The sequence below is a fragment of the Crassostrea angulata genome, chromosome 9 (genome assembly GCF_025612915.1).
Source record: "Crassostrea angulata isolate pt1a10 chromosome 9, ASM2561291v2, whole genome shotgun sequence".
Taxonomy (NCBI): domain Eukaryota; kingdom Metazoa; phylum Mollusca; class Bivalvia; order Ostreida; family Ostreidae; genus Magallana; species Magallana angulata.
This window is the reverse complement of record NC_069119.1, coordinates 22,066,400-22,092,091: the sequence shown is the minus strand read 5'-3', so window position 1 is coordinate 22,092,091 and position 25,692 is coordinate 22,066,400. Positions and strand designations below refer to the sequence as shown.

The following is a 25,692-nucleotide window of genomic DNA, read 5'->3' as shown; positions in this document are numbered from 1 at the left end:
AAACAAGCGTTGTCTGCTGTAGGGAAATGCAAAATGGTGCATTGAGATTATCCATTAAGTAATTGTGTTGCTTAATTAATTACAATTTATCATATTTTTAATTAAAAACCGTCGTATGCTCTCATTTTGACTTGCACTATTTGAAGCATGCGGAAGAATAAACTGAAAGTAATCTTTTGAACGTCATAACAGAAAGTTGTCGAACATCATTTTTTAAGGTAATATAATGCGAGAAAAATAATCATTCATTATATACTCGTGTGGGATAGTGAAATTCCACCTCGGGGCCAAGATTCATGGCAAAGCCTCGTCCTAGACCGTGAATCTTGTCCCCTCGGTGGAATTTCACTATCCCACACTCGTAATAATGAATGATTCTATTAGTGACTTTTCTTCCAGAAAGTGTTGAAGAGACTTAATTATGAAACGTACTGAATTGTTTGTTGTACGGGTTCCCAGAGACTCTCATTCAAAGAAGAAATACAATGTTTACAAGATTGTAAACCTCTACCTCGCAAAAGTGCATTATTACAACTCAACCCTTTCCTAGACAAGGATGGAATTCTTCGAGTCGGTGGACGTCTCGGCCAATCTCCTTTATCTGCAGACCAAAGACACCCTGTCATCATTGACAAAAAATCACATATTGCTGTCTTACTTGTGAGAAGATTTCATGAGAACGTGCAACACCAAGGAAGAGTATTTACAGAAGGAGTCATACGATCGCATGGTTTCTGGATTATAGGAGCCAAAAGGATAATTACCTCTGTGGTTCACAAGTGTGTAATTTGCAGGAAACTCCGTAAACCCTCCGCCCAACAAATCATGGCCGACCTAACTGCAGACAGAGTTGTTCCATCACCCCCGTTGCAGTCCTAGGAGTAGATGTCTTTGGCCCTTGGAATGTAGTGGCACGCAGAACAAGGGGAGGATTAGATGGGCCGTATTATTAAGCTGTCTCACATCTAGGGCAGTTCATATCGAGATCATCGAGGATATGAGTAATTCATCATTTACCAATGCTCGAGCCCTAGCTTAATACAGAAAAGAATGCCATTGAATTTCCATTATTTCTGCAGTTTATTTCTGACCATTGAAACCCCATTGCTTTTCCAGTTACCAAGATGTCGCATAAAAGGGCATTATATATTGTCTACCAAGAAAAACCATTGAATTTCCAGTTTCCAGTTAAACTACACAGTGAAAACTCAGTGAAAGTCTATTGAAAGTACACCATTGAAAATGAATACTTATGCAAATTAGTTTGCACCAGTTAAATGATGTCATCTTTCAATGCTAAATTAATGGAGAAAGGATGGTTTACTCAAATGCATTGAAAACCCATTGATTTTCCATTGATTATTATTTGATTGCTTAAGTTTATAGAAGATAAGTAGGTCAAGATCAAGTTGCATCATAAGATAACCCTGAACATTTTGCAGCTAGAATACTGACCCAGAAAAAAATTCAAATCTCCCCTTAATGCTTCTTATAATGTAATTTTCTGTACAAAATTCAGTTGAGCAATAAATAACTGGACAACTGAATTGTGCTTGATATAAAAAGGTAAATATTATCTAAATGCTCTCATGCATACTTACATGCATAATTAAATTATTTAATAGTTTATTGACTTCAAAATACAATCTAAAATGGTAGACATGAAGCTATATTACATAACTCTTTTTTTCAATACATCCATGCACTAGCTGCTTGCAACACTTAATTAAATCACTTGATCTTGCAAGATTTGTATCTATTAATTCGAGGACCCGTGAGGGAATTTCGATCTGACCATGGGACAAACTTCATAGGTACATTAGACAGCATCAACGTTCATGCTGTTTTTGTTGAGTCTGGACCTGTCAAGAAGTTTCTCTCCGCTAATAGAGCCAAATGGACCTTTAATCCACCCCAGGCATCCCACATGGCTGGATCGTGGGAGAGAATGATTGGAATTGCTAGGAAAATTCTGGATGTTATTCTACTCAACCCCAAAACCAAGGAACTAATACTCATGAAGTGTTGTGTATGTTTATAATATTGATTTTTCTGTCAGGGAATATTAAAATAGATTACATGTTAATTATTCATTTTGATATGTGGCAGAACCTTTTCCAGTCATGTTATATTATGAGGGTGGTCTCTTTGAGATTTAAGTTCAATGATTATCCATGTAAAAAAAGTAAGAAATACCCACACAACTATCTATAGCTATTTAACAAAAGGGATACTTGAATCGCCTTTATATATCGCAATATATGTTATCATGCGTTTTCAGATCTTTTAAAAGAATTGCAATGTGTTTACTGTAAATAGTTCTCATATTCTGAAGCGTCATTCTAACCAATGCAGAAGTGTAACTTAATTTACTGGAAACTTTGAGCGTCTCTTCTGTTGTTCCAATGCCTGCATTGAGCAACTCTTCAGTCTTCCAATGCCTGCATTGAGCGTCTCTTCAGTCTTCCAATGCCTGCATTGAGCGACTCCTCAATCGTCCAATGCCTGCATTGAGTGTCTCTTCATTTTTCCAATGCCTGGATTGAGCGACTCCTCAGTCGTCCAATGCCTGCATTGAGCAACTCTTTATTCATCATTGCAATCATCCAATGCAAGCAATTAGTACCACTCATTCTTCACCCAATGCAGGTATTCCTTCTGTCCAATGAAAGCACACTGGATGCATATAATGCCATTGCCCATATGCATAATAAAATGTATATTGCAGTTTCTGCATTGCTTCAATGCTGAGTTTTAACTCTAAGAAAATATTCCAAATAAGGAACATGAGGTCTAAAACATAAATATTTTAATTCCCGTTATCACAAAACTGAATGACAAAGCAAGGAATGGTTTTATCAGAATGTCGCAAGAAAAATTCACATATTTTGCTGATATTTCGAATGGATACTTGGCGTGTTTCTGTGAATTGCCTTAATTAACGCAGAAAAATCAGAAAAAAATGGTTGAGACAAATAAAAAAAATAGTGTAGACTGCATTTAAGTAAATATATGTACCGTAGCTTTTACCAAACGCCCCTCATGTTATGATTTATCATTAAATTTTTGATTTATTCAGGCAAAATTAGAAAGGTTAGCCTCTCTCCAACAGTGTTAATCAGTTAATTAACTATCGCGAAATATTTCAATATTGATTTGAAAAATCACAATCTATTTCTAAATGTGCATTATATCTGACAGTCATTTATACAAACTGTCAAAATTAATTGCATGCTTGTCTTTAAAATTCAAATTTCATATGATTTATTTTCAGGCGAAATTTTATTACCCCAAATAAATATAATTGTTTCCAGCGTGAAATTCCATAAAAGTGTATATACACAAGAACTTTGCTACTGTTTTCCCCTTGTGCAAAATTTTAATAGAGACTTATACAGAAGGTGTTGACATTTTCTGATTACAGATGTGTGTTATGTCTATGAACTAGGACACACATATATACATCGTATTTTGATTTTTTAAAATCATACAATAGTTAGGAATAAAGGTGTTTATGAACATATTTTTGTTATCTGTCCTCACCACTACCTCATCAGTTAAAGAGGTTCGCTCCTTAGGTTTTGGGTAGCCATTTTGGGTCACCTCTTGTCTGAAAATCCTGCATCACATATTAATTCTAGTAGTATTGTTATATATTAGAATGCCAAATAAACTTTACTGAATAAATTTTTTTTAAAACAATTACATTTTAACAGAGTTTAGTTAGGGACTATATTTTGTGGCGGAAGGTTCTCAATACTGTCATGAACAATTTTCAATACTCACTAGTTTTAGAGTATTGTTACTTTAGCTTTCTAATTTTCAGCGCAGACCAAACTTCTAGATAGTTTGTATATTACGATATCTTCGTGATGTTCTAAAAACATATTCAAAGAATATTTTGATATTTCTATCGATATATATTGGCATACACATGTATTTAGCTTATATTTTATAGAAGTGAAGAAAAAAGTACACTCCAATTTTGGCCTAAAATTATCTTATTTCATGCTATATCTCACATTTTTGAGATGTGACCCCTATTTGATTTACTATTAAATGCATGTCTAATTGTATGCAAAGTTTTGGAAAGATGACATTACTATGGGTTTTTTTATTTGCGTCATAATTTGATTACCTGGTACTCCAAAATTTTGTAACATCTGTTGTTGTGTTCATTATGTACTGACCTTTGAAGCCACCAGTAAAGCAAGAATTTTTAAATTTTGACTTAGATTTTACTTTTATGGTCACTACATGTGTTCAACTTCATGCTGTATTAAAATCATAACTAAATAATAGTTCAAACTATAAATATTTGTTTGATTTCTTCAAATTATCAATTTCCGTGTCAAAGTTTAGCAAAAATTTCTGGAAAATTATTATTTCTGTTTAGGGCCATATATATCCAAAATATGGCATGTGACATGGGACACAAGTAAAATAAATGAACATTTTAGGTCCCTATCCTTATATCCAAGTGGTTTTCGGGTGATTGACATTACTATTATTTCAGGTGCCAACCTCCTTAAACATTTTTTTTTTTAAACCTGATAGTATACTAGTATTCCCTGTACCCAATAGCACAAACACTTCAAAATAATTAAAAACTTATTCTGTACAAGAACACGCATTTACAATTATTCATATGTATCCATAACCTTTTAAGTGAATATTTTATTTTCTAAGTTGCTGAGATATTTTTTTTTACCCAGGCTAGCGATTTAGAAAATGTTAACCTATGATACCATTATGTTATTCATCAAATTACATTGCGAGTTAATAGCATATTAAGATCAATTACAAGATGACATCATCATTCTATATGACTTCTTAAATAAAGAAAATAAATATATAGATAGCAAAAATGTTTTAGACAACAGAGTTTTGTTTGTTTTTTTGGTTATAATTTCTAAACAGTATAATTTTGACTTATCAAATTCCACAAAAAGGTTTGGAATTAAAAGAAAATTGTTTTGAAATGTTAATTAATGTTGCAACTGCGCACCAAAAAACTATAAAAACAGCCACAAACAAACATAATGAATAAGTGTTAGTGATCCTTGATAAAAGTAGGCAAGTTATCGATCATGGCAGGGCGAGTTTTATTGGTTACTTTGGTTAGACAGCGTAAAATACAGAAAATGAATCAAATAGTGATAGTGAATTGACTATCTTTGAAGTACCTTTTTTACGCAAAGTAAATTTTTAACAAAAAACTTTTAGATAAAGTCTTTCATGACAATTATTACAAACATCACATAATAGAAATCAAATGTTTTTGTTTCATGTCAAAACGTGTGGTATTTACAACGAAAAATATTGTTGATATGTTTACGCTTCAACAATATCATGCTTCTTTATTTTCATGCTTAATATATATACATGTAATAGATTAAACCTTTGCTATAATTGCAATACGTTAAGAAGTTATTCATTTGAAAAAAATGAAATAAAAGAAGATGAGTGGATAAGGCGTGTAAAATGCCCATACACCATCCGACAAGCTACTGAAATATTAAAATATCAATGAATCTGATTTTTTTTAACAAAAATAATTTAATACAAGATATATTTAACATATCATTGATTTGTAACAAATAACTATGTTCAATTCTTGGAATATGTTGGCTCAAACAGGCGTATACTATCAAAACCTGCAAATTATCTCATTTTTTAGAACTTCAAGGTATTTTCTTTCATAGAGTGGGTCTGTGCTCCATTTTTTTCCTCATAATCTAAATAAAGTCTAATGGAAAACAAACCGATTTCAGTCAACAAAAATGTGGAGAGATGACCCACTATACATTAAGAATATCATTTTGTGTCCCAACAATTGAACGTTTTGAAAAAATAATACAAGTCCGTAAATTCGTGGCCAAAGTCACACATAGTATTTGAGCAGCACACTTTATTGTGTCTGAAATGACTCAGTGGTATCTTATCCCCCAATCTCCTTTAAAAACATCACTGAAAATTGGTTCATAATATAGATGCATATAGCTCTAAAATTGACTAAACAACACAAACGTTGTCATGCAATTGAAAGAAAGGAAAGAGTATTAAAATTATTTTCATGATTTCCAAATGAATTACAATGTAAGAGCAAATCTGAAAATTCAATAAGATAGGAAAAATAAGAAAGGTAAGGATAGCATATTGCGTTAAAATGTTGTCATATAAAACAAAGTAAGAAGCCCTAATGCATAAGTAATTAAGACATATACGGTGATTAGCAATAGTCGACCCATTAATGAGAGAATCTCCGATGCGTTACTCATTAAACATATAAAAGGTTTTGACGAGAATCTTGTTATCAATTGTTAAAAAAACATTAGGTAAGAGATTGTTGTTTAAATTTTGTAAACATTCGAGTAAATACAATGTATTTAATTCGTATCGAACCATTCATTTGGTAAGAAAGAATGGCTAAAGCATTGGACTTTGTCAATTGTCGAAATTATTATCAAAAAACTGGAAAAAGGATTTCCTATTAGTTAGTAAACCCGTAAACAATCATATCCACCGGCAACATATGTTTACAAAGCACATGCTTTTGCCTTTCAGGAAAGAACAATGCAGTTTTTCTTTACCTTAGTGCTGGTACTAGCCACTTGGTGTGGTCTTCACTGCCAGCATTTAGACGATTTGCGGCAACGTAAGGTTCCCAATTTTTTTTTTCGTAGATTCAAAATTGAGGCTGTGCTACGATTTGAATGGTTGATGCTGATGGATATATTTTGTCTTATATTTTAAAACATAAGGATTTGATACAGATATTATATTGACTGATGATGAAAAAATATTTCTTTATGTCATTTTGTTTATATGGAGGAGTGCTCAATCTTTTGTGTTGCTGTAGGGGAAGGAGGAATGGGTAGAGTAGGGGGTGGATTGTGTGGGAGCTGTCGCAGGACGTACAGACCCGTCTGTGGGGTGGACGAAGAAACTTATCTCAACAACTGCTTTGCTCGCTGCAGGTATAGAGTTTTTCATTTTTCAACAGGGAGGGACTCTGATATTTCATCGGAAAATTTCCTGAGTTTTATGGTTCTAGTTTTAGAATTTATGTAACTATACTGTTCGAACAATGTGCAATTAAGCGTTAAAGATGACGGTAATAAAACAAAATAATCTAATGAGAGAGTACTAGTATATAAAATATCTGAATGCTGCGCTGAGAACTACAAATGTTACTTTAATTTATTATAGAAATATCCAGAAGCTAAGGCAATAAGAAGGATTTTAATAAATTGTCTTTAATGAATAACAAACGTTAATGTGATAATGCAGTGCCCCCTCTCAAAATGAGGACAAATCTTTCGGAAAACAAGGATTCATGTCTACAATTCAATATGAGCGATAGCTTATCTGATTTTCTATTTTCAGCCGAGTTCCTGTGCAATGCTACAAGCGCTGTCCCTGCTCCTCCAACAGTGCGTGTGACAGGTGCCCTGTCCACTACTCACCAGTCTGTGGCACGGACGAACAAACCTACGACAACCAGTGCTTCGCTCAGTGCAGGTAAATGATCAGTCTGAAATGTAAAAAGTAGACTGAAATGAGGATGTATAGCAAGAAATATAACTCACAGTGGATAATCACGTTGTGTGAAGTTTCCGTAGTGATCCCCCTCTAATAAACCCAATTACAATTGAAACCTCTTACAAAATATCTACGAAATAAATTAGCTCGAACCTGAAAATTGCCGATATCCATAACTTATTGGACTCTAAAAGTTGGCACGATTTTGTTCGTAAATCTTTCTTGGATAATTATTTGTGGAATCTAAATCCTATAAGTAGCAAACAGCTTTGCTTTTACATGTGATTCCTGAAAGAGTGTGCTTGACTGTCCATGGTGATTAATAAAAACACAGTGAAAAAAATGACTATACAGTATAGCTTTATTGGAATTTATATCGATAAATAGCTAAATGTACGTTTTAATACATCTATGTCTAAATCTAATTTTTTGCCTGAATAGTTTACCGGTCAATTTTTATTAACCAGCGGCACCATAGTAAGGTGTAGAGGAACATGCCCATGCTCCTCTCACAACTGCGCATGCCCGTACACATACCGCCCAGTATGTGGATCTGACGGCCAAACCTACCCTAATGAATGCCAAGCCAGCTGCAGGTTTCTATATCTATCTATCTATCTATCTATCTATCTATCTATCTATCTATCTATCTATCTATCTATCTATCTATCTATCTATCTATCTATCTATCTATCTATCTATCGATCTATCTATCTATCTATCTATCTAATATTCCTTTATCTACCTTTTTATTTCTCTCTTTCGCTTTCAGGGGTATATCCGTGAGGTGTGAACAGCGGTGTCCCTGCATTGACAATTGCGATTGCCCACAAATATATCGCCCGGTCTGTGGAGATGACAGAAGGACCTACGAAAACAGCTGCGAGGCTCGCTGCAGGTAAAATCATTTGAAAGGTCTAAAAGTATTCAACACAATCTAAGCTACATTCGTATCATCCTCATTACATTCAGTAAAGGGTGTACGCCAAAGAATTGGACAGTTTAAGGCTCTTCTTATTTGTTTTAAGAGTGAAAAATATCAGGTAAACCAGTTGGCAAAAATATTTCTTGAATTAAAGATAATGCAGTAAAACCAGTCGTGCATATAACTGTTTCTTTTGTTTCTTCTGTTTGCTAACAGGACCGTTTCAAGTAGGATCAAGGGTTAATAAGCCAAGTCCAAAATATTTCATTTCATTTACTCTACTTCCAAGCAACACAGATTTCTCGTTCACTTTTTGAGTAAGCTTTTTATTAGCTCACCTGAACCGAAGGTTCAAGTGAGCTTTTCTGAACACCCGTTGTCCGTCGTCCGTCTGTCCGTCTGTAAACTTTTCACATTTTCGACTTCTTCTCTAAAACCACTGGGCCCAATTTAACCAAATTTGCTACAAAGCATCATTATGGAAAGGGGATTATAAATTATTAAAATAAAGGACACAGCCTTTTTTAAAAGGGATATAATTGCGAAACAGTGAGTATATGGTGTGTGTCTTTAAAATTTTTCTCAAGAACCACTGCGCCAGAAATGCCAATATTTATCCAAAGGTTTGTGTATATAGGGAAGACTCCAAATTGTAAAAATCGTGACCCTCGGACCAAAACTGGAGCCCTAGGCGGGGTTCAAAGTTTAACATACATGTAGTATACATAGGAAAAATGTTTAAAAATCTTTTACTGAAGAACCACTGCACCAGAAATGTCAATATTTACATAAAAGCTTGTATATATATGTATAGTGAAGATTCTTAATTGTAATCAAAGTACTAAAGTGCTGACGGGAGTTGATTTTATCGATTATCATTTATTCAAAATCAACGATATGTGATTTTGCATGGCAAGTAGTATCAGTAATCGAAATATTTCTGAGAAATTGTATGGATCCATGCAAGATTGAACTCTTGTCTTGTTCAACTAAACGCTCGGCTGTCTCCGTTTATCTCCGACACGCAAGAGAGACTCTGTTTTGTCGGATATTAACGGAGACAGCCAAGCGTCTGGTTGAACGAGACTACATTGAACTCTAGCGTAGGAATACATACGACTTTAAAAAATATCTAAACTGTTTGTACAATTTAAAATCTTACTATTTTCATGGTATTAATAAATAAGTTTTCTTAAAAACAATGCTTCAGAATACATAGAATCGAATTTATCGATTATTTTCAAGCACTAAGTGTTGTCGGCGGTATTGATTTGTGCTAAGGTCCAAACATTGTTTCACTTTCGCTTTGCCCGAGTAAGTGCATAGGAGGGTTGATTTAAATCAACTCCCAAAAATCCTGACACTCGGACCAAAACTGGGGCCCCAGGCGGAGTTCAAAGTTTAACATAGAAATACCTATGAAAAATCTTTAAAAATCTTCTTCTCAAGAACCACTGCAACAGAATTGCCAATATTTACACAAAAGCTTGTATGTATTGTATTGTTAGGATTCTAAATTGTAAAAATCGTAACCCTCGGACCAGAACTGGGGGCCCAGGCGGGGTTCACAGTTTAACATAGGAATACATAGGAAAAATATTTACAAGATTTATGTTCCATTTATTCAATCAAATTGTGCACCAAAAAACCCAACTGTGTCTCCCTGATTATTGACAACTCATTGCATAAGTATATGAGTTGTACTCAAGAAATGACGGATGAATACGATAAGGTGTAAAAATTCACTAGATGTTATTTAGTTTATCGCTTACAGTTTATTTGGAGACCGTGCCCGATGAAATTTAATATGTAAATTTATTTGTTGTTGGGCACGGTCTCCAAAATGAATGTAAGCGATACATGTATCTTTGTGATTTTGTTGCAATATTGCAGCTAGTTTGACTGAGCATTATAGATACGGCAGATCAACGCACGTGGTGTGGATTTATTTGTTATTAACCATACCATAGGTAATCTTGTTTCACGCGGAATTGAAATAAATAGAAGAATGGTTTTTTTTATAATTAGGGAAATACTGTTTATGTGTTACCCTCGTATACAAATGATGAACCCGTGAAATGTGTTCAAAGGCTGTTTAAAGCAGAAAGAAGATAATTTATTTTTGAACTTTGAAATTTCTTCGATTTTTGTAACCATGATTAGTTATTATTCATTGTATTACAAATGCATCACTACGTATTTTACAAGGAAATATACTGAGTATACAATCACATGGTGATGTTAAAATTGCATATAAAAATATAGTTGCATATGTACGAATTTAGTTACACAAAACATTTTTATTCTGATGTTATTTGATATACGACTATTGGTACAGAAATTTAAATTAATGATATCTATATTAAAGAAAATGTCAGCTCGACCCCTTTGTGGCCGTTCCGGCCTTTGATATGTATAGTGAAGATTCTAAATTGTTAAAATAGTAAACCTCGGACCAAAACTGGGGCCCAGGCGGGGTTTAAAGTTTAACATACATAGAAAATGTTTTAAAACTCTTGTTCTCAAGAACTATAATGCAACATTTTGGGATATTACTCATCGTCGGAACCCACGGGTTTTCTATCCGTTATGCATTACACTGCTTTGAAAGCAGTGTAACGAATAGAAAACCCGTGGGTTCCGACGATGGATATTACTATGCATACATCCTTAAATAATGTAGATTCTAATTTGTAAAAATCGTGACTCCCGGACAAATACTGGGGCACCAGGAGGGTTTCAAAATTTAACATTTAAAAAATATATAGGAAATGTTTAAAAATGTTTTAATTGCAGTATCGTTATCTTGGTCATTTAGGGTGTCTGATGTTTATGATTTTATTTTTTACCAGTAGCCGTCTAATAAGTTAGTAGTCTGAGATGTACTTTTAAGGGGAGCACTGTATATTATTTTTAGAATAGACAGGTTTTTTTAGTCTATTACTTTTAAGAATGGCCGCCTTCGTGTAACTTATTTAATAATTTTCTTGACATTGATTTTCTGTTTCAAAGCCAAAACTGACAAAGGATTGCATATAACAATCAAATTATTGAAGTACTGAAACCCGGGCTTTATTGATGTGTTATACATATTGTGTAGTAAAGACTGACAATATCTCTCTCTCTTGTCAGAGAGCGACTAAATTTTATAAGCAGCTATTTAAAAAAATGTCTTTTAAGTTGAAAAAAAAGTTCTTATTATAAAATTATTCAAAATTATATTTTGAAACAAGCGTTATAAAATCAATCCCCCATTTTTTCACAGGGCAGTCAAATACCAATGCTTTGTAAAGTATATAGTTCATGGAATTTCATGTGCAATGTATATGTGTCTTGTTGTTAAAATACGTAATTTATAAACACATACACCTCGCTAAATTATCTAAAACCCCTTTCACAATTGGCGCACAGGCAGAAGCGACCAAATATTCGTGCGACCGAAAAAATTAGATATAAATCGTTAATTGTTGCCGAAATAATCGCATATGAAAAAAGTATTCGTACGAATTTCGCACGATCTAAGCGAACGTTGTGCGATGTAAACGCATTGAATCTTGCGATATATCTTGCATCTGTATGCGACTCTTGTACAATGAAAGCAACTGTTGAAAGATAATACGATAGGAACGCGCGAGAGACTAGGTGATCGGACGATTGAACGTGCGCCAATGTGATTGGACGTGCGATTATGCGTTCCATGGTACGAATGATCGTGCGAGTCAGAGGGGGTACATACACCGCCCATATTCAGTAGACATAGTTGAAAGCGAGAAAAGATGCCGCCCAAGAAGATACAGATATGCAGCAGCATTTATTATTATACCTCAATATGATTATTCTATTATATCTGAGTGGTCTAGAAAGTCACGTGACAGGGCGATGTCACAAGAATGAAAAAGCCGATATGAGCATACGATGTAGACAAATATGATTAAATCAAAAATATTCAATCATTATGATTCTCTTTATATCTCAGAACCAACTTAACTATCTATGATTTATGAAAGAAAAGTGAGACAGTAACATCGGAAATCAAACAATCACGACGTTAATGTTGCGACTGTTGAAAAGTAAAGCAATTATTAGAAATCAACGTATTTTGTGTAATCATATGTTGCATGGTATAATAAAACGTTTATTGCATTAATGTTCAGGGAATATGAAGATGTATTCCACAGAAAAAACAAATTTCTCTCGGGCGAAGCCCTCGGGAAATATGATTTTTCTTGAGGGAATAAATCTTCATACATGTATTTCCCTCACCATCATGCAATAGATGTATATTGTAAATTTTGTTCTGAAACAGAGATACTTATACAGGGTATATATACTACTGTGGTTTCATCAGTATTCGTTGAATACCAATTTTCATGGATTTCATTGTTTAGTTGATCCACGAAATTAAATGTTCATCGAAGTGCAATTTCTATTAACATTTGGTATTGATAGGGTAATTGGCCACGAATTTACCTATTATTGAAATTGCATTTTTCACTTCATCCATGAAAATTGATACCCTTGAATATTAATGAAACCACAGTAGTAGCAAAGCATTGCATATTGAGGCTGATAAGTCGTGCAATGATAGTAAAACGTTGCAAGATTACATGATACACGTTGAGCAACAGTCTCACGGTCGCAAAACAGACGCATAAATACCAGCGATTTATCTTACGATCTTTATAAATCGTGTCTCACTCTTGCGAGTACACAAAACGTTGTAAAACGTTCGTACTAATGTTTGTGCGTTGCACTGCGATAATTTGGATCGCGTTCGGTCGCGTCTGAATAGTGTGCATGTCCACTATTCAGAGGAGACTTGTTGCGACCAGTAAAACGTATGCAACGAAAGCGAGAGCTCGTGCAACGTAAGCAAAGGCTCGTGCAACGTATGCGAGAGCTCATGCGAAGCTCAAAAATTTCGATCGCAAAGTGGTGTAAAGTGGTCGTGCACCAATTGTGAAAGGGACATAAGAGGTGTGTCTACAGTCGAAGTGAGGGGAAGAGTCCCTGTTCTTACAGTATTTAGATGATATTGATTCTTCACCTAAAGGCGAAGGGGTACAATGCAGTCCGTGTTCTAACAGTACATTTATACATGGTATACATTCTTCACCTATGATGTGTCTGTTCGGTGTGAGGGGACTGTCCGAGTTCTTCCTGAACATATATGTTACTGGTTATATTTCACCTAGGAAGGGTTGGGATTTTCCGTGTTCTTGTATATACATGATATACATTTTTCCTCTAGGGGCGTGTCTATTCGATGTGAGGGGAATTGTCCGTGTTCTAACTGTGCCTGTCCACGGATCAACGACCCGGTGTGTGGCAGCGATCTGAGGACCTACACCAACTCTTGTTTGGCCCGCTGCAAGTTAGTACCCACACAACCAACCCCCCCTCTCTCTCTCTCTCTCTCTCTCTCTCTCTCTTTTTCAGTTCTTTTTCAATTTTGTTTAATTTCCCTTTTTCATGATGGACACTTATGTTTCAGTGGAGTTATAAGATACACAAGAGGAAGATGCTAAAGGTCTAGTATTTCTAAATTATGTAAAAAATATGTTTGAAGATCTTTTGGTTCTCTATCACTATATACCAAGAACTTTTTTCAGGGTACAGGAATTCCTGTGAGAAATGAAGATATCATAGGTCCTTCTAACTTATTTATGTATCAATAAAAATAAAAATGTATGAAATTAAAAACAATTCTATATCTGTGGCCTCTCTGTGACTCCCGTGGATTGTGTGTGTACATGTACATTGAACACACACGTTTACAGAAATCTTCAAATAAATCTAAAATATTTTATATTTGTTCCTTTTAAAGTATATTATGTAGAATTTAAAGGGATCTGGACACGATTTCAGATGAAAATTTTATTTTTGATTTCTATGTATAAAATATTTTACTTTTGTATTTCGAATGATTCACCAAAATTTGAATGTAAGAAGTCATGTTACAGCGAAATACAAAGGAAAGAAGTCGGTAATATGTAAACAAAGTTCGAGTCTTATATTTGTTTACAAATACTGTAAAGAAACTGTCATTTCTTTATCAAAATAACTTGTGGAAACAAAATAGACTGATTCAATGGGTTCATAAATAATTTCATCACAACAAACAGCAACATTAGATTGAAACTTATACCAATACAACAATTATGTAAACATTAAGAGGACATGAGCTTTGTTTACAAAACCTCTGTAACTCGCTTGTAACTCGATATTTGACTTTCAAATTTTGTCAAACATTGAAAACATTTATATTAACAATTCTGGACATAAAAATTAAAAAACTGAAACTTTTTGAGCTCAACATGTGTCCAAGTCCCTTTAAACCAACCTATACCCCTCCCCACACACACACACACACACACACACACACACACACACACACATTGATGTCCCTTGCTGACCCTTAAGAAGCTTGCTGCCACGTTTATTTCACAATGCAAGGCTACTATTGGTGTTTTTCAAAGTTAATAAAAAGTTTTAGGTTTTCCTGTTTATAAATGTTTATGATGAACATTATTGTAACCCTCTCTTGGAAGCTCTTTCCTGGCTCTGGTGGTCATAATTTGACCACACTTGAATCTAAAATATCTGTGGAAGCTTATATAAGAGATTATTGGATATCGGCTTCGTCATACTAATAAAAGAAGATATAACATAGGCATTCTCTCTCTCTCTCTCTCTCTCTCTCTCTCTCTCTCTCTCTCTCTCTCTGTTTCTCTCTCATTAGAACGATCTAAATAAATAGCTTTTAATATAAATTTTGAAAATCAAAATTTATTTTATTTCTTGTAAAGTATAATATTAAATATAACCAGCAAGGAAGTAATATAGTGGGGAAGTAATATAATGACCGGCTATGACGTAAACTAACTTGACTTAAAAGTTATTATATATTAACAGATAGTAATAATTAGCGTGTCTGGATTATGATTCATAGAAATCAAATCAAAATTAGTATTAACATCCGCTTCTCAAGGATACGCAATTCAAGATCTAGTTCTATCATCATCACGCGCGGGGTCACCTTACAAAAGTGACCTTTCAAGTATGGACGTCACAATACAAACATATTGTCTGTATAGAAGGACATGTATATAATAATGTCTTTCAATCCCCGTATTCTGCATGCGATGGTATAGCGTTCTATAGAGGGGTGGATATAAGAATTTAAAGAGGAATACATTAGCTGCAATCAGAGGATATCTTCTTCTCCCTCCTTCTTAACTATTTTTGGATCTTTGTAGTTTTGTCAAAATCATCAAATATTTTATGTTTTCATCTAACGATTAAAACTCCTCCTTAACAGATGTTTATTTGAAAGAGAAAAACTAAATTTAAATACCCTTGCTTCCAAAAACTAAAAAAATATCACAGAACCATGATGAAATCGTTCGGTTCGATACGTTGTAGCAGATGTTTGATTTCCGCAAGCCGCGTCGTATATAAAGCAAAGGGCGCAAAGGAAACACGGACACTAAATTAAAAGCAGAAAGCATGGCCGCCACTCTCCAAATCCTACAAAGTTTCCTGTTTATTTCAACCATTTTTGTTTCTTGTGAAGGTAAGATTTCACCTGTTTATATCTTTAGGCTGTCACAATTTGCTAAGTTTCATATTTTTACTGAGCAACATATGTAAAACAATGCGTTTTTCTAATTCAGTAAGTAATTTATTCAAGTATATATTAACAAATTGAAAGGGATTCAACAGCATAATACATTTTCCCATCTATTTTTCTGCAAGCATCCAAGTTTAATAGACATATTCATATAGACAGAGAACAATTTTTAGCACAAACATTAAAGTTTCACGAGAAAAAAAACCATATTCTATCTAAATGCGATTTTGTAGTTGCGTACATTGAATCATAAACGAAACATTAATATGTGTTACTTTTTTTTTTACAAATTCCTATTGAAAAACATTAGTACGTATTTATTTAAGGTTGGTGGTTGGCAAAGAAAGAAAGATGTTACCGACACATTGGATGCTTTAGTGATTACAAACCTTTCAACAACCTTAACATTCTAGGGAAAAAATACTTACCAGACTCCCCAGCAAAAATCAAACCGCGATTTTATCTTTTCACTCAGCAGAATATCAGCGTGGACGAGGAACTTTTTCCCTACAACCGCATCGCCATTTCTTCGTCAGGTTTTGATTCCAGGAGAATGACGGTTGTCATCATCCACGGATTCTCCGCAACCTCACATGATTACCGCCTCACGGACTTGAGGAAGGCATTTCTGGAAAAAGTACATGTACTCTATACAATGCTCCTTATAGCTAGTAAATGTAAAATCAGTTTAATAATTACTGAACGATCCTGATTCCGAGATTTTAAAAATTAACATTTACATTATATATACCTGCCCAATATGAGGAATTAAGTACAAATATACATAGAACAAAGGAATTCAGTTTTGGCGCTTGAACTCTGCCCTATTAAGCCAGAGTTTTTTTTCTTCAGTTTTTAACTCTAAACCGTTATCCCACAGTGCGCGGTCAGAGCGCTACCTGATCCTAGCCACTCAGTCAGTCTATAGGCACCTGCCTAGATAGTCGAGTAAAAGGCGCTCTGGTTACGCACTATATTTGGAGAGAGTGTGCCCCAGGTTAACTGCAGGTCTGTAGCTCCTGGTCTGAAAAAAATCGGATGGACGACCTGGGAGCTATAGTGCCTCCCATAGTAAAAAAAAAAAAAAAACAACTGCAATTTACGGCGCACAAAAAATTGCGCTAGTTTTGGACTGATTAACCTCATTTCCGAACATATTCTATACATATTCCAAAAAATTCCTCGGACAATTCACTACAGATATCGTCACTTTACTTGCCTCTGATATTCCTTGAAACACGATCACCAGCCCTGTAAAGTGAAGTGGTGCAGTTTGTTCAAACACTGGCGTCGGAAGCAAATTGAAAGTGGGGGGGGGGGGGGGGCTGAACCCTCTATGATCAGCTGATGATGCTATGTCCCTAATGGTTAGGTCTAACTTTGCAAAAAAAAGTGGGGGGGGGGGGGGGGGGGCTAAGCCCCCCCTAGCCCCCCCCCCCCCCCCCCGGTTCCGACGCCTATGTCAAAGAAAGGCTGAGGCAAGTAAAGTAACAATATCAGTAGTAAATTTTCTTAAGAATTTAATGGTACTAATTGTTTTGGCACAGAATTTGTGTGAAAATAAGGTTAATCAGTCCAAAACTAGCACAATTTTTTGTGCGCCGTAAATTGCAGTTTTTTACTATGGGAGGCACTGTAGCTCCCAGGTCGTCCATCCGAATTTTTTCAGACCGAGAGCTACAGACCTGCAGCTAGCCCCAGGTGTGCTAAAATATTATGATTAATACTCATTTCTGGAATCAATCCATATTTTGTTTACATTTTCATTACAAGTATGACTACAACGTTGTGATGGTTGACTGGTCTCCGGGAGCTGACCACGTCAACTACCTGCAGGCCGCTGCTAACACCCGGGTAGTGGGCGCTGTGACGGCCGGGCTGCTGGAGGCCCTGAGGGACGTGAAGGACCTCGACCTCGCCCAACTCCACCTGGTGGGCCACAGTCTGGGCGCCCATATCTGTGGTTATGTCGGGAGGAGACTGAAAGGAATCGGTCGTATAACAGGTAGCTATTAGGGGTGCATGTTTACATAGACGATATAACTTGTATCTATAGCAATATTTGTAACAACCTGATGACATTTGTTTTGATAGGGTTGGACCCAGCTGGGCCCTTTTTTGAGGACACTAAGACCCCGGTACGTTTGGACCCCAGTGACGCCACTTTTGTTGACGTCATTCACACAGATGGGCGAAAATATTTTGGTAAATATACGTCCGTTCTTTCAGATAAAAATTACAATTGCAAAACAGATTTGTCATAAGCATGAGTAGCTATAACACTTCTTTGATAAGCACAGTCAATCTATATAAGTATTGGCATATATATATATATATATATATATATATATAAAGCACAGAGAAATTCACTTTTGTTGGAGCTCCACCATCCGCCCCGACCGAGGCTTGAACTCACGACCTCTGGAACCCATTCTCCTAGCAGTGAGCGGCCACCGCGCTCCCCACTCGGCTATCTAGGCAAGACAAAAATCTTGCTTTCGATAACGAACGGAACCTAGCGCGCTGGCCGCGCACTACACAGTCGCTTGAGATACAGGTGGAATACAGTTAAACGACAATCTGAGAGGATCGGAACGATACACATTGCATAGATACAAACATACAGATATTTCTCTGTGCTTTATATATATCTTTATCATTCACTATGGGCAGGTATATGTCAATTTGAGAGTTATTGCAATGTTTGTGCTTGTTATATATATATATATATATATATATATATATATATATATATATATATATATATATAATATATATATATATATATATATATATATATATATATATATATATATATATATATATATATATAATGCCATTGTATTCCAATACATTGATGTTCTGGTGTTGGAAGAGATTGATATGTTTGATATGTGATATTATTTTTTAAAATTGTATTTGATATTCATTTTAAATCTCATTCATAGGTTTCGGCATTATTATCCCCGTGGGTCATGTCGATTTCTATCCTAACAAGGGTAAACACCAACCTGCTTGCAAGACAAACACATTTGGTACCATCCGCAAACTAGTGTCTGCAAAGTTGGACAGTAAGTCGTGTATACTAGTCACACAAACAGTCATTGAAACTTATTTAATATGTCAATGAATCAAGTTCATGGTCTGAAATTCATGTTAACAGTGTAGTTAAGTTGAACATTGTTATGATATGGTACATGTAATCACAGGCACCTGAATTTTTATCAATAAGTCGCTTAATAAGTCTTATATCGAAAAATTCTACCCCTACTATATATAAATATAGTAGGGGTAGAATTTTTCGATATATGACTTATTAAGCGACTTATTGATAAAAATTCAGGTGCCTGTGATGTAATCAAGTTCTTTTTACATGCTTATATTAACATATTTCATGGTATATGGTATAAAGATTTCATGTGTTTTACACGAAAAATTGTTTTGAATATTCTGTTCAACAGTACATAATTTATTTCTTGTACATACTTAGCTGTACGAAATCTACCAGCTTTTAACCTATGCTTGATGTAAAAGAAAAAAAAAAAGGACAAACAAAAAGTTTTCATCATTTTTGTGGCTAGATCTACAAACAAGAAACGGCATACTAAACATAATTTCTGCTATTGTTTTTTCCCTAAATTATATAGATAAAACCTCTTTTCATCAAACCATTAAAAACTGTCATCACAAAAAAAATAGTCATCAACATTCAATGAACTTTTCAGGTTTGTCGGCCGATATAGCTTGCAGTCACATGAGATCCATCTTACTGTTTACGGAGTCCGTTCGGTCCTCGTGTAGATTCAGGGCTTGTTGTGATACATGTCCAATACAGTGCACGACGATGGGTTTGAACGTGGACCGAGATGTTCGTGGAAGCTACCGCTTGACCACAAACTGTGCTTCCCCGTTTTGCCGAGGATGAAACAACAGCTCATATAAAGTGCAATTGTTTATGAAGAGATTTGACCGTTGTTATTCACTTTTCATTTGTATGCACACTTTTACATGCATGTCTTTTGAAATATTACCAACAATTTCACAGCTAAATGGCATTCGCTATCATTATTTATTGATGTTTGATACATATTGATTTTTTGGTCATTAATAGTTACAAGGTTGAGTCTAGGTTTTCAACACGTGTACCCAATCATTTTAACACTGAAGCCTTGAACAAAAATAGGTTTAACTAGATACGATCTCGTTACGAGTAACGAGTAGGTCTTCCGTTTAATTTTTTAAACGATTCGATTAAAATATCAATGAAATTTCAGAATTCTCCCTCAACCACCTCCTTTTAGATAATGTATACGATTGTCAATATCCTTTAAAATGCTTAACAAAGAGTTTTGCTTTTTAACATACAGCACATTAAAGATTTAATATTTTAGTCCCCTAAAATCTCTAATTACGTCATCAATGGGTTTGGAAATGAGTTTTACAAACAGATATTGCTGCTATCAACAACTTTGCTTCTATAATGCATTACAAAATCTTGATCATTTTTAAGGTATAAGTAATAGAGTTTAGGAGTCTATTGGCCCCTAATTTAAGGGGCCAGCCCCTTTTTCTTGATTTTAAACGAAAGGTCTCATGAATACTAACATTTTTTGTTCTTACATCCATCTAAAATTGTTGATCACTTTTGAGATACAAATGATTGAATATTTTAGGGGCCAGCCCTCTAGATCCTTAATGGGGACAGAAATTCGTCTTTTGATAAGTGGAATCAATTTAAATCATTTTTTCAAACATTTTCTCTTCTATGATGTCTAACAAAATATGTATACTTCTTTAGTTATTTTTCGTCAAAGTTTAAGTACTTTGGCCCCTTAAAATCCCTTATTACGTAATAAATGGGCGTGGCAATGATTTTTTCAAATAGATATTGGTACGATCAACAACTTTGCTTTTATAATGCATTACAAAATCTTAATCGTTTTTAAGTTACTTGTAATAGAGTTTACGAAGGCCTTGGCCCCTAAAAAAAGGGGCCAGCCCCTTTTTCTTGATTTGTGTGAAAAGGTCTTAAGAATACAAATATTTTTTGTTCTTACACCCATGTGAAATTGTTGATCATTTTTGAGATACAAATGATTGAATATTTTAGGGGCCAGCCCTCTAGATCCTTAATGGGGACAGAAAATCGTGTTTTGATAAGTGGAATCAATTTAAATCATTTATTCAAACATTTTCTCTTCTATGATGTCTAACAAAATATTTCTGCTTCTCTAGTTATTTTTCGTCAAAGTTTAAGTACTTTGGCCCCTAAAAATCCCTAATTACGTAATAAATGGGCGTGGCAATGATTTTTTCAAATAGATATTGGTACGATCAACAACTTTGCTTCTATAATGCATTACAAAATCTTTATCGTTTTTAAGTTATTCGTAATAGAGTTTATGACTGTCTTGGCCCCTAATTTAAGGGGCCAGCCCCTATTTCTTGATTTTGTTGAAAAGAACTTTTGATTATCTACCACTTTTGTTATATATGTTTTAACAAAATATCAACTCATAAAAAGATACAGATCAAAACGTATGAAAAATTTGATTCGAAATTCGTACCCAATTTTCGAGCCTATGCGAGCTCATAGAAATGGCGCCACTGGCGCAAAAAAACTACATTGTGCACAACTTCAACCTATAGTCTACCTATCCTGAAAATTTCATATTCCTATCTCTGATAGTCTCTGAGTTTATGTCTGCACAAAATTAGTCGTAAAAACTTACAAAATCGGCCGTAAATCGGAACCGGAAGTGCCGATTTCAAAATTTAAAAAAACTTCTAGAATTATGACCACTGGCAATCATCTGAGAAAAAATGGTCGAAATCGGCCGAATAGTTTTCGAGAAATCGCGTGCACAAAATTCGTGGAAAAAAATAATAATAACTAGATACGATCTCGTTACGAGTAACGAGTAGGTCTTCCGTTCAATTTTTTAAACGATTCCATTAAAATATCAAAGAAATTTCAGAATTTCCACTCAACCCCTCCTTTTCAGATAATGTATACGATTGTCAATATCCTTTCAAATGCTTAACAAAGAGTTTTGCTTTATCACATACAGCACATTAAAGATTTAAGATTTTAGTCCCCTAATATCCCTAATGACGTCATCAGTGGGTGTGGCAATGGGTTTTACAAACTAATATTGTTACAATCAACAACTTTACTTCTATAATGGTTTACAAAATCCTAATCGTTTTTAAGGTATTTGTAAGAGTTGTTTTTAAGTTATTTGTAATAGAAATTACGAGTCTCTTGGCCCCTAATTAAAGGGGCTAGCCCCTTTTTCTTGATTTCTGTGAAAAGGTCTTAAGAATACAGACATTTTGTGCTCTTACACCCATCTTAAATTGTTGTTCATTTTTGAGATACAAATGTTTGAATATTTTAGGGGCCAGACCTGTAGATCCCTAATGGGGACAGACATTGGTGTTGTGATAAGTGGAATCGATTTAAATCATAAATGCAAACATTTTCTCTTCTATGATGTCTAACAAAATATGTCTCCTTTTCTAGATATATTGCGTCAACGTTAATGTACTTTGGCCCCTAAAAATCCCTTATTGCGTAATAAAGGGGCGTGGCAATGATTTTTTCTGATAGATATTGGTATTATCAACAACTTTGCTTCTATAATTGATACCAATATCTTTATCGTTTTTAAGTTATTTGTAATAGAATTTACGAGTCTCTTGGCCCCTGATGAAAGGGGTCAGCCCCTTTTTCTTGATTTCTTTGAAAAGGTCTTAAGAATACAAACATTTTTGCTCTTGCACCTATCTTAAATTGTTGTTCATGTTTGAGATACAAATGTTTGAATATTTTAGGGGCCAGCCCTGTAGTTCCCTAATGCGGACAGACATTAGTGTTTTGATAAGTGGAATCGATTTAAATCATTGATGCAAACATTTTCTTCTCTATGATGTCTAACAAAATATGTCTACTTCTCTTGATATATTGCGTCAAAGTTTAAGTATTTTGGCCCCTAAAAATCCCTAATTACGTAATAAATGGGCGTTGCAATGATTTTTTCTAATAGATATTGGTACGATCAACAACTTTGCTTCTATAATGCATTACAAAATCTTTATCATTTTTAAGCTATTTGTTTTAGAGTTTACGAGTGTCTTGGCCCCTAATTTAAGGGGCCAGCCCCTTTTTCTTAAATTGAATCGAAAGGTCTCATAAATTCTAACATTTTTTGTTCTGATATCTATTTAAAATTGTTCTTCATTTTTGAAATACAAATGTTTGAATATTTTAGGGGCCAGACCTCTAAATCCTTAATGGGGACGGAAATTCGTGTTTTGATAAGTGGAATCGATTTAAATCATAAATTCAAACATTTTCTCTTCTATGATGTCTAACAAAATATTTCTGCTTCTCTAGTTATATTGCGTCAAAGTTTAAGTACTCTGGCCCCTAAAAATCCCTAATTACGTAATAAATGGGCGTGGCAATGATTTTTTCTAATAGATATTGGTACGATCAACAACTTTGCTTCTATAATGCATTACAAAATCATTATCGTTTTTGAGTTATTTGTAATAGAGTTTATGACTGTATTGGCCCCTAAATAAAGGGGCCAGCCCCTTTTTCTTGATTTCGTTGGAAAGAACTTTTGATTATCTACCACTTTTGTTATACATGTCTTAACAAAATATCAACTAATAAAAAGATATAAATAAAAAGGTGTGAAAATTTTGAATGAAAATTCGTACCCAATTTTCGTGCCCAGGCGAGCTCCAAGAAATGGCGCAACAGGCATTAAACAACTACATGTTGCACAACTTCAAACTATCGTCTACCTATCCAGAAAATTTCATATTCATATCTCTTATGGTTTCCGAGTTTATAGCTGCACAAAATGGGTCGTCAAAAATTACAAAATGGCCAATAATTCGGTACCGGAAGTGACTACGAAAAAATTAAGAAAAATGTATTAAGTTTAGATCACGCCAAAACATCTGTGAAAAAATGGTTGAGATCGGTCGAATAGATTTCGAGAAATCTCGTGCACAAAATTTGGAAAAAAAAAATAATAATAACTAGACACGATCTCGTTGCGAGCAACGAGGAAGTCTTCCGTCCGATTTTTAGAATATGGAATGACCTTACGCTTGATCTTCGTCAACGGAATGATCCGGAAAATGAGGCGGGATCTATGAGTAATGGGTGAAGACTATCTATCCCTTTGGTGTCCCTTATTTGAGGGATCAGCTCCTTTTCATTCAGTCTAGTCAAAAGGTATTTTTGTGTACCACTAATAAGTGTTTAGAAATTGGTTACCGTTTTTGAGATATTTGGGAAAAATCGTTTCGATATCCGGTCCTAAAACTCCTTTTAGGGTCCAGATAAAAAACAATATATGGTTTTACATTGTTAAGCTCAATATTTTGAGCATCTTTTGTTCAATATTGCTTTCCAAAGTTTTCCTCCATTTTGAGATATTGAGCATCAACGTTGTAGACTTCTGGCCCCTTAAAAAATCCCTAATTATGTAACATAAGAGTAAATGATTGGCATGTATAGGTAAATAACATTAGAATGAACATAATTGCTTCTATAACGTATCACAAAATCTTTCACAGTAAAAAGTTATCATCAAAAGACTTTAGAGCCCCCTCAGCCCCTTATTTGAAGGACCAGCCCCTTTTTCATGATTTCAAATGAAAGCTCATGTCAATTCAAACACTTTTTGTTCAAAAAGTAATTACAAATTTTGTACCGTTCTCAAGATTACTTGAGAGGGTCGTTTTAGGGGCCGACCCTGTAACTCCCTTTAAGGACTGCATAACAAATAGATTATGGTTGATTATTGTTAAGCTCAATGATTTGAGCATCTTTTGTTCAATATTGCTTATCCAAATGTTTCTTCATTTTGAGATATTAAGCATCAAAGTTTTGGACTTTTGGCCCCTTAAAATCCCCAATTACGTAACATAGGAGTAAATGATTGCCATGTATAGGTAAATAACCTAAGAATGAACACAATTGCTTATATAACGCATCACAAAATATTTCACGGTAAAAGGTTATCATTAAAAGACTTTAGAGCCCCTTCAGCCCCTTATTTGAAGGGCCAGCCCCTTTTTCATGATTTCAAATGAAAGCTCTTGTCAATTTAAACACATTTTGTTCAAAAAGTGTTTACAAATTTTGTTACGTTCTCGAGATATCTGGAGAGGGTCGTTTTAGGGGCCGACCCTGTTACTCCTTTTAGGGACTGCATAACAAGGAAATTATGGTTTCAGATTGTTAAGCTCAATATTTTGAGCATCTTTTGTTCAATATTGCTTATCCAAATGTTTCTTAATTTTGAGATATTGAACATCAAAGTTTTGGACTTCTGGCCCCTTAAAATCCCCAATTACGTAACATAGGAGTAAATGATTGCCATGATTAGGTTAATAACCTAAGAATAAACATAATTGCTTCTATAACGCATCACAAAATATTTCACGGTAAAAAGTTATCATTAAAAAAACTTTTGAGCCCCCTCAGCCCCTAATTTGAAGGGCTAGCCCCTTTTTCATGATCTGAAATGAAAGCTCTTGATTTAATTAAGTTTTTTTGTTC

The 25,692-nt window shown here is 34.6% G+C and overlaps 2 protein-coding genes and 1 long non-coding RNA gene across 3 annotated transcripts; 2 read left to right on the top strand and 1 right to left on the bottom strand.

Annotated features, from left to right (window-relative positions):
* Positions 1-765: 765 nt before the first annotated feature.
* LOC128163230 (serine protease inhibitor dipetalogastin-like) lies at positions 766-14,376 on the top strand. The gene is made up of 8 exons (XM_052826772.1): positions 766-6,658; positions 6,863-6,980; positions 7,390-7,524; positions 8,013-8,141; positions 8,318-8,443; positions 13,722-13,844; positions 13,965-14,000; positions 14,083-14,376. The coding sequence occupies exons 1-7, from the start codon at positions 6,577-6,579 to the stop codon at positions 13,996-13,998; spliced, it is 747 nt and encodes a 248-aa protein (XP_052682732.1). The 5' UTR covers positions 766-6,576; the 3' UTR covers positions 13,999-14,000; positions 14,083-14,376.
* Positions 7,401-17,316, bottom strand: LOC128163231 (uncharacterized). The gene is made up of 4 exons (XR_008240775.1): positions 16,855-17,316; positions 16,532-16,731; positions 8,291-8,437; positions 7,401-7,537 (listed from the first exon to the last, which is right to left on the bottom strand). It is a non-coding gene; the product is annotated as an uncharacterized LOC128163231 (long non-coding RNA).
* LOC128163229 (pancreatic lipase-related protein 2-like) lies at positions 15,462-20,108 on the top strand. The gene is made up of 6 exons (XM_052826771.1): positions 15,462-16,046; positions 16,430-16,740; positions 17,877-18,108; positions 18,198-18,308; positions 19,052-19,174; positions 19,829-20,108. Exons 1-6 carry the CDS (start codon positions 15,980-15,982, stop codon positions 20,026-20,028), a joined length of 1,044 nt encoding a protein of 347 aa, XP_052682731.1. The 5' UTR covers positions 15,462-15,979; the 3' UTR covers positions 20,029-20,108.
* The last annotated feature ends 5,584 nt before the right edge of the window (positions 20,109-25,692 follow it).

Bases quoted from the DNA above. Each gene is read 5' to 3' on its own strand.
- LOC128163230 (XM_052826772.1), top strand. From the start codon at position 6,577: ATGCAGTTTTTCTTTACCTTAGTGCTGGTACTAGCCACTTGGTGTGGT. The intron at 6,981-7,389 runs GTATAGAGTTTT...TTCTATTTTCAG, and splicing joins AACTGCTTTGCTCGCTGCAG to CCGAGTTCCTGTGCAATGCT. The intron at 13,845-13,964 runs GTTAGTACCCAC...CTTATGTTTCAG, and splicing joins TCTTGTTTGGCCCGCTGCAA to TGGAGTTATAAGATACACAA.
- LOC128163229 (XM_052826771.1), top strand. From the start codon at position 15,980: ATGGCCGCCACTCTCCAAATCCTACAAAGTTTCCTGTTTATTTCAACC. The intron at 18,109-18,197 runs GTAGCTATTAGG...TTGTTTTGATAG, and splicing joins AGGAATCGGTCGTATAACAG to GGTTGGACCCAGCTGGGCCC. The intron at 19,175-19,828 runs GTAAGTCGTGTA...TGAACTTTTCAG, and splicing joins AGTGTCTGCAAAGTTGGACA to GTTTGTCGGCCGATATAGCT.